The following is a 10273-nucleotide window of genomic DNA, read 5'->3' as shown; positions in this document are numbered from 1 at the left end:
TCTAGAGCCTGTCCCTAATCGCTTGACCAAGACACATCGCGTTTGGCTTTCCGGTGTATTTGGGACTTCCACAACAGGTGCAGAGCAACAATAGCATTTATCTCCAACATGGTTGATGACAGAAAAAAATGACAATTTTTTTTTGTTGTTGACGATGATGATGTGCGTTAAGACACTATTGTGCAATGTTTTTATTCACACAAGTGATACGAAAAACAAGTAATCCTGCGAGTAGAGCGAGTAACGCAATGTGAATATTGGTTTCGCTTTTGGTGTGCACACACTATTAGACTCATTGAAAAAAGTTACCAAAGTTAAACAAATTATATAACAAGTAGCCAGGCTACAATGGGAGCTAGGGAAGGCCTGCAATCAATCAAGAAATCAATTCAAGGTAAAAACTCTAAAAAGTTAAGTCTATTTCCTCAAACACATGAAGACCATTTCTGATATTGTCATTCTGCAAACTCTTTCATTATTAATTAACTACATGTACTTTCCATAAAGTTACGGTGAAGTGCTGGGGTTTGGTTTAGGGTTAGTTACTTGAAATTTTGCATAATTTACTTTTATTACTATAGCAAGTACATGTAGTAACGTGTAACTATGCCATCTTAAAATAAAGGGGTCCATCAACTGTTTGGTTACCCACATTATTCAAAATATCTTCTTTGGTGTTCAGCAATTCATATGGGTTTGGAACAACTTGAGGGTGAGTAAATGATGACAGAATTTTCATTTTTGGGTGAACTACCACTGGAAAAAATTATCTTAGTTCTGAAAACGAATGTGCAAACGTGGCTTGGCATACCTAATATTGCTGTATTGTTCTGATATAGAATTGAGGTGCAAGATTAGTTGTGATAAAACGGATTAAGATGTAAATGTATAAAGAGAGTGGCACCGAAATGTAGAGAGTGAAATGAGAACTTAGTGGAAGGGAGCAGGGGGAGATGAGATGGAAACAGTGATGAATAGACAGATAGAGAGGGAAGAGCATTATTAAAAAGAAAAAAAAAGTGAGAGAGAAAGATAGAAAGAGAGAGAGATAGCCCTCACTCTGGAGGAGTGGTCTTCCCTCTGCTCAAAAGGATTTAGAGCCGAACACACCATCAAACTCGAGGCACACACACACACCTGCTGTGGATATGCCGTTCACTGTTGTGCTGGATGGACCCGCGCCGTGGGGCTTTCGACTTATTGGAGGACAGGACTTCAGCCAACCCCTCACCGTCGCCAAAGTGAGTGTGTGTACTTTTACCTGTTTAAAATTGAATTAAGTTGTAATTCATTTAAAAACAAAAGTGCACTTTGTGCTATAAAGAACTGTTTCATGTTCAAAAGGGCAGCTGACTATTTATAGAAATAGCATCTTACATCACCCATATAGACATACAAATAGACTTAAGTGTGTATTTATATGTCCTATACAAAATTGATTCATTCCCACATCATATTGTAATATGATTATTATATTATAATATACACATGTAAAAATATAAATAAAATATAATATGATATAAAATTATATAATTCAATTAGAACATTATTATTATATAGACATATCTGTATAAATACATATTTTTAAAATGTAAAAAAAAAAAAAATCATTACATAGCTCAATTAGAAAAGGACCCTTCTCAATGCATGACAATTAAGTGAATATTGAATAGAGAAGGAATAGTAAAATACGTCAAACACCAAAAGGTTGAGTAAAAGAAAATAATAATGACAACTTGATTGTATAAAACAAAATCTGGCATGAATCGAGGTTTGCATTATAAGATGCCTTATGAGGATGTTTTATGGGGAAGAACAATGGCTGTCCTCATGCTCTATTTATGTTGCACTGTGTGTGCATGGGTGTAGCTAAAATTGTTGATGAATCATTCATGTTGGGACTAACATTTGGATCCCCACACCTGTTGTGGCAGTGGATTTGTGTACTCTACATCTAAACAAATGTCAAAGTGAGTCCAAAAGTAAAAAGAAAGAGAGATAGGAGCGCATACTTATTCAAACAGATCCGTCTTTTTGGCTCTTAGAGGGATAGTTCACTCAAAAATGAAGTCATCAAATTTCCATGGAATTCAAAAGGTGACTTTTTGAGGAATATCCTGGCTGTTCTTATCCAAACGAGGACCGGATCTTTTGTGTTCCATGGCAGAAAGAAATTCATACAAGTTTGGAACAACTTGAGCGATGATGATTACAATATTCATATTTGTGTGAACTCACTTTAAGGTTAAGTCTTTTGAAAACAGATGCTTAAAATTCACATGATGTTATACAAACTGCATCTTCTTATTCTTCATCCTGAGGTATTGTTTCAGTAACTTTTGCTGTGTTTAAAAAGTTACAACCTATTACATAATCAAAGATCCAGTATTGAAATACACAATGAAGTTATTGTGCTGATCTGTTTGCACAGAGGTTTTATGCTTTTGTTCCTGGTGCAGCTCTAGTTTTGGATTTCTACTTTGCTTTAATGAGATTTCACACTTGGAACATTCTCTGCTCACTCTGGGGGTTCAGCATGACACTGTTACCTAATCTCAACATCGCGCAGCCATTTTTGGTCAAACACCCTCCTGTCCTCTGTCTCTCGGCCTTGGGAATTGTTGCTTACAGCTAGGACTGTAACCTGGACTTTATTAATCAAAGTATGTTTGGAAACCAAGCCTGTTTTACCAGCAGCAGATTGTTGGACTGTGCTCAAAATATAAGAGTGGGATTTGTTGGCCTTTAGACTGTGTGGAACTGATGCAGCAGAGGGATATTAAGTTTAAAACTGATTTAGTCTAGATTTGTGGCATTTTGCCTTGATTCAGTAACAATATCTAAACATTTCTAATGCAATAGATTTACAGAACTGCATAATAATACTGCAAATACATTTGTTTGTATAAACCAGGTATGGGAAACTTCGATAGTGATAAGGGTCAGCATTTTTTCTCCTTCTTACCAAGGGGCCAGATTACTAATCCACAATCACACGATTTTAGGGAAATCAATGTATAATTAAAGGATTAGTTCACCCCAAAATGAAAATTGTGTTTGTACGCAACGCTGCTTTAGGACACATTTCAAGGAAGGAAGGCATCAAGGCACGTCCGAATCTAATGTTAGCTTCAATTCCTGTTCCCTTGATAGGCCTTCATCTGATCAAGTTTTAAAGGCAGGATAAATGTATCCTTCGCTGCCTTTGATATCCCCCAATCCTATGCGTTCCATTCTGTGACAGTTGAGCTAGAAAAAAAAAAGCTGGCGTCCGAAAGTTGCGTTTGCTGGTCAGTTTGTGTGTAAATGTATGTTTTTGACCAACATTTTCCACTTCTGATGTCATTTCTAGCGAGAAATTACTAATGTAGTAGTTAAATATTTGTTTAGTTCTCACCAAAGCTCTCTCTATTTTGCTGTAGATCATTAAACTGTTACACTGCCTTAGAAGTCTGTCTGAAATCAGTTTCGTGAGGTGCCTTCATGCACAAACGCTGCCTTACAAGTCATTGTCTGATAAGGCAGCGAGGCAACAAGTCAGCCGCCTAGGTTTTCGGACACAGCCCCATTCTTTCACAAATGTTTGTAGATTCAAATTCAATGATTGGGAGGGGTGTTCCAATACTTTTGGCAATATAGTGTATGTTTTATCCTTGACATTACCCAATTTTGTATCATTATTTAAGGGTGGGGGGGGGATGCATTTTTGCTTTTTATAGGATGGCTGGTCTGCATTATTTGAAAGTACATCTGGGATGAGTGGATAAGAGACTATAAGAAACATATTGAGTTCTTGATCCTTCTTTCTGCTTGCTGATAAAGAGCTCATTTAGTAGTCAGGGCCTGATCCAAAGCCAAACCAGTGCAGTTCCACAGAAAAGCGCACTGCATCCAGAATGCCGTGATGTATGGCTGATATAATGGATGCACCTTTACATTTGGTTCTTAGACCAATATACATGCCATTCTGCTCATGTAATGCAAGTCAAATAATGCAATGCATGTGTAGCTTCATATAATTCATCTCTAGAGCTTCAGCAGGACTGCAGAACTGCTCTGGAGATTGTTATTTCCTCCACTATGTTTACTGTAGAGTAGTTTACACGGGTACACATGCCAATGATGACAAGGACTTAGCCTACATTTACAAATACACACTTACACAAATAATCTTGAGATATTAAACGGATAGCTCAACCAAAAATGTCATAATTTACTCACTTTTATGTTGTTCCAACCCTGGATAAAGAATAATAAAGAAAAGAAAAAATCAAAACACATGTAACAAGTTCTTATAAATATGCTTTGTATTTTTGTTGGTTTCATGTTTTCAAAACAGATTTTGTTTTATATTTGAAATTATAAACACTATAAATATATATATATATATTTTACAAAATATCATGGCTTATTCATTCATATACAAAAAAATGGGGGGGGGGGGTCACATGTAAAGCCTCATATATGGAATGAAAGTCAGAAAAAAATGACAAAATATAAAATAAAATAAAATAAAAATAGTTGAGTATCATATTTGATACATCAGGCTTCTATGGCTCATATAGAATGATAAGAAAATATAGCGCTCATACTTAAGGAGGGGGAAAAAGCATGCAATTATGGTGCAGTTGCTAATATTTATATGGCAAAAAAATAAGATAAAATTCTGATAGCCTGTAATGTAAAACAATGAGATTTTCATAATAGTATAGCAGACTACTTACATAAAATACATATAAATATCAGTTGTCACTGTTTCTTCCAATAATATCTCTTAGTAAGATGATATTTTAGTTTTCCTCTGTATTATTATGGAGGCAAAACATATTATGCAGTGCAATACAATGATGATTGAGAGGCAATAAACATTCCTCAAAGGCTTGATTTATTAAATTTATTAAAGTTGTTTTATTTTTTGAGGGAAAAAAATTTGGTTGCACTTTATTTTAAGGTGACATTGTTACAGTGTAATTACACAAATAAGTACTGAGTAATATTAACTAACTACATGTACTTATAGGGTTATGGTTATGCTTAAGGTTTGGTTTAGGTTGCTTGTAATTATGCATACTTTACTGTTATTACTATAGTAAGTGCATGTCACTTCAGTAACCGTCACTTTAAAATAAAGTGTTACCAGTTACTTTATAAAAATAAGTAAATATTCCACTGCAATAAGACACGTATACCACAACTTCAACATTTTTAAAAGTATACTAAATCAGTATGAGATCAGAATGTACGACCAAGTCATATATGCTACAGTATGCTTTATAGTAAGCAGTGAAGTTGTTACTAGTATTATAATTATTAATAACAACATAACAAATTATATCAACCATCAGTAGGAACCAATGTTGCATCTTTGCCATTTGTTAACACTAATTAGCTTCTGCTGATGTTGTCTACTATTCTGTGTTTTCAGATATCATCAGGAAGTAAAGCTTCCAGAGTCAACCTCTCTCCTGGAGACATGATTTTAACGATAGATGGCATTTCTGCAGAAAACATGATGCTCTCTGAGGCTCAGAATCGAATCAAGGATGCCACCTATCAGCTCACACTTACTGTTGAGAGGTCAGAGGTCACCTATAGGTCCATATGAATGTGCTTGAGAAAAATTGACTAACTGCTGCACGCTGCACCCACATAAAGGGGTAGTTAATGTGCGTGAGCTTTTTTAAAATCAACATCAACATTGTCCTTTACATGCAACACACCAACCTCACGGCAACGTTTTTTACGAGGTGGCTAATTCGTACTAATTTGTACAACCTCATTCGTCTCAACATATCTGATGAGAATTTATACTAATGACCCCTAACCCCGCCCCTAAACCTACCTGTCACTTTGGTTTAGACAAATCATACAAATTCACACGAGTAAGGTTGTACGAATAAGCCACCTCGTACAAATACGTACAAATTGGTCGTGAAATAGTATTGAACACAGCAGTACCATGGCACGAGCTGATTCTGCAGCCAATGAGATTGCTTGCTCAACATTTAAATAGTCTGGTTCAGTGTTTGCTATATAGGCTAGTCCTGCAGAGTGCTATCAGAGTTCCTCTGAAACCCTCCACCTCCCCCAGCTCCACCTGCCTAGATCTGCTACAGGATTTATGTATGTCAATTCATGCAGGACTATATAATATCTTACATGCTTACAGCGGCTTGTCTGTGTATAATAGCAGTAGCTAGTTCATATGCTCTGCAGCAGTAGATCTAGATCAACACCAAATATATTAACATTGTCATTAACATGCCAAAACTATGTATCATGATTAAAATGTATTCCGAGCAAATAAGAAAAACAAGAAATAATGTTATTGTTTTGCAGACCAGAGACTAAGCTGTGGTCACCAAATATCACTGAAGACAACAAAACCAATCCATTTAAAATTAACCTAGAGGCAGAGAGACAAGTAAGTGTCTTCATAGTTTGCATGTCTGTCTGCACAATTGTATATAGTTTGATATTATCTTTGATGCTTATAATTTTGACTGGCAGGAATACAGACCAATAGGAACAGGCCATAATCGAAGGGCTTCGCCCTTTGTGGCTGCAGCCAACATCGATGAAACGCATCAGGTGGTGAGCCCAACCTACAACTCCCCTATTGGCCTTTACTCTTCCGGCAATATCCAGGATGCCTTACAAGGACAACTCAAGGGCCTCATCAATAACAAATCAGAAAGGTAAATGTTACAGGTATTCATACGTGAACCTAAACTCCTTAATCTAAATCCTTCTAGTACAGTAAATGATCAGAACAGAATATTAGTAGCGCTGAGCTTACCAGGAAACATTGTTATGGTTTGTATCATTATTTGAACTATAAAATCTAATAGGGAACGTTCTCAGAACTTTGACTAACATTCTGAAAAGGTTCTCTCAAAGTTATGAACATTCTTCCAGTAACATTAATAGAATGTTTGTTAAAAATTATCTGGTCTTTAATAATCTTCTCATTCATGGAACGTTCATGAAACGTTTTAGTTGGATGTTTGTCTAATATTTTTAAAATGTAAAACAATGTTAAGAGAACATTCAAAGTAGCATTCCTATAATGTTAGCAAAATTATCAAATGTATTGTACCTTTAAAAAATATTTTAAAAAATGAGCAGTTTTGAACCAGTTTTCAGGGAACATTCAGAAATAACATTTTCATATCTTAATAGGAACGTTTTAAGAAAATGTTTTTGTTAGCTTGGTTTGATTTGGAGGGGACTAAAGTGAAATGATGTGTGTCTAGTCCCAGGAAGCTTAGCAACATCGAGGATTCAGATGTGTATCGGATGCTGCAGAGAAATCAAGAGGAGGACAAACCCCATGAACCACGACAGTCTGGATCCTTTAAAGCCTTACAGAGCTTTATCAACAGTGAGGGTATGACACAGATGTACACACACAAACACACACACAAAACCTAAGAAATATACAGTATCAACAGTAATGGATAAAGATCAAAAATTATTTAAATATAACAATATTAGTCATGTAAATCTTGGATTGTTAAAAAAAATGTCGGACATATTTTAGATCATGAAGGCATATGCCAATTATATGTGCATTTAGTTACATGTTGCTCTGATTTCTGAATAGATGTAATACACATGTAAACGAATAGAATCAAATTGCAATGTTTAGGGTATAGCCTACAAATACTTAAAAAATGTGCAATCAGATTGGATTTATTCAGCAAACGTGATACCGGGATTTAAATCTTTTTGATCTTTGACAGGTACACGTCCATTAGTGACAAGGAAAGTCTGTGCCCCCACGACCAAGCCATCTGCTCCTGCGGGGAACTTGCACAAGTTACCAATGTGTGATAAGTGTGGTAACGGCATAGTGTAAGTCAGCTCACTGGAGCCATTGCATTGTCAAAACATTTATCTACATAGACCAACATTCTTGGTAATACGAGCCACCAAGTATTTCTTCTAGATATGCAACGAAAATTCAGTCCTATATACAAAAAAAAAATAATAATAATAATGTTATGGCTGATAATGATAAATGTTGCATTATTAAAAATCAACACGGTTTAGCTTAATATGTTAAAAAATGTATTATTTTAAATGTTAAGCTAAAAGTGAATTTAGGCATCACAACATTACAATTGCACAGGATGGAAAATGGATATTAATTTTGAGATTTGCTTAATTGTTTATAAATATCCAATATTGTTCTCCAATCAAAAATCTCTAATATTTTAACCTTAATTTTCGCCCCCACAAATCTCTGATAATCTTTTTTACACTTCCCAATGTTGCACACCGAAATGAATGAAATAATTATTTTAAAATGTAAAATCAGTAAGATTGTTTTTTTTCTGAAATAAGTTAATATTTTTATTCAACAATTAATGATGCAGTAAAAATGAAAGACATTTGTTACAAAATTATTTTTGTAACTTTAAAATAAAATCTGTTCTTTTGAATTTTATTTTATATACATATTAAGCAGCAGACCTGTTTTCAACATTGATAAGAAATGTTTCTTGAGCACCAAATCACACTGAACAATAAAATGACTAATGAAAATTCAGCTTTGCATTCACACGAATAAATAACATTTTTAAAATATATTAAAAAAGACACCAGTTATTTTATTTAATATTTTAATAATATTTCACAATATTAGTTCTGTAAGATGAGGACTTATTTTTTTCATGAATCCAAGTTAACATATTTCTCTCTTTTTCTATGGTGCTCTCCCTCTCTCTCTCTCTCTCTCTGTTTTCTCAGTGGAACGGTTGTGAAGGTTCAGGATAAGTTTCGTCACCCGGACTGTTTTGTGTGTACAGAATGTGAGGAAAACCTAAAGCAGAAAGGATACTACTTCATAGATGATGAGCTGTACTGTGAAACCCACGCTCATGCCCGGGCAAAACCTCCTGAGAGTCCAGACCTCTGAACTTCTCACTCTTCTGATTAGTCAACTACTCAGTGCATGAACATCTTGTTTTAACCACAGACACAAAGATTTTGCCACAAATCATGCACAATCATATCAAGATACCAAGGGACACAGGTTTATGGATAGTGCATTGCCATGTCGTGTGTGCTGAGATGCAGTATTTTGCAATTACATTTTGTATGTAAGTTTGTATGAATAAAGATTTTGTTTGATGAGAATCTCTTATCTGTGTTTAAGCAGGACAGGGGAGAGCTTTCCTGACACATAAAACATAATGTCTAACAAGACTCACAACAAGTAGTTTTGTGTCTTTACATCATCATTACCATCATGTTTAATTTGCTTGGAGGTCACAGGAAGAATTTCAAAATGAGTCTTATAGAGTTACAAGAAAGCATTTCTTAATGTTCTTTGTTCTACTTCTGTCTTAAAGAAAAGCCTACTTCGGGATTGTACTGTCACCTGGAGTAATGTAGCCTACACAAGTGAAGTTCGCCTTACTGTTGTTGTGTTTTCTGCACACATCACATTTAATGTCTTTTCATCTCAAGCATGCCCTTCACTGACACTGTTGTCACTTAAAGGTAACGTTTGGTTCAACTTTATTAGTGGCAAAATTGTTCAGTTTGGTGGAAATAAAATAACTGATAGAATTTTATTGAAAATCTCTGGGTCTGGTACAAGGGTTAAAGGCCTTAAAGGGTATAAGACAATGAAATCTGTAGGCTACATAAAAGTCATTTGAAAAGTAGCAAAAATAAATGTCATGGTAAAATCGTTCGGCTACAAGACCGTTAGAGGTGACATTCAAACATAAAAACTATTTGTTTTAATGAAGCAAAAATTGGAAGATAAAAGTAGCTCAGCGTGTAGCCTATATGATGTTGTCAGATGGCCAGATGTATATTTTGTCCTCCCATAAGAAGGGGGTGATCGGCGAACAGTTATGAACTCCGATTCCCTGATACAAACGAGTTGATGCGTAGGTTACCGTTGCTGCACTACAGGCTACATGTTACAATTTACATTTAAATCGATCCTTTCTATCCTAATCTAATATTACCTACCCTTTATAGTTACAGAAAAAAACATATTCAACAATCACGCGTCTAATACGTTATCTTTGATCGATTACACTTAAACGGGTAACTTAGCATGTAATTGATTATTGGAGCTCTGGGTGAAAAAAAGCTCACAAAGGCGACTTGCTGCCTTCACGTGCTATCGGAAATTTGATAATTCCCACTTCTGAAGTCGAGATTACGAGCTCATCCCATTAAAATTTCGAAAGAGGAGGGCGTTCATGTGCAATTTTTTACCTAGGAAACTCGTATTTACGATAATTCC

General features: G+C 35.2%; 1 protein-coding gene across 1 annotated transcript; it reads left to right on the top strand.

Moving 5' to 3' along the window:
- Nucleotides 1-1103: 1103 nt before the first annotated feature.
- On the top strand, nucleotides 1104-9142 carry pdlim3a (PDZ and LIM domain 3a). Its single transcript, XM_079811863.1, has 7 exons — nucleotides 1104-1241; nucleotides 5426-5577; nucleotides 6340-6424; nucleotides 6511-6698; nucleotides 7257-7390; nucleotides 7746-7857; nucleotides 8755-9142. Exons 1-7 carry the CDS (start codon nucleotides 1149-1151, stop codon nucleotides 8921-8923), a joined length of 933 nt encoding a protein of 310 aa, XP_079667989.1. The 5' UTR covers nucleotides 1104-1148; the 3' UTR covers nucleotides 8924-9142.
- The last annotated feature ends 1131 nt before the right edge of the window (nucleotides 9143-10273 follow it).

This window comes from Gobio gobio (assembly GCF_949357685.1).
Source record: "Gobio gobio genome assembly, chromosome: 3".
NCBI lineage: Eukaryota > Metazoa > Chordata > Actinopteri > Cypriniformes > Gobionidae > Gobio > Gobio gobio.
The sequence above is the reverse complement of the archived record's forward strand: the minus strand, read 5'-3'. Positions and strand labels throughout refer to the sequence as shown.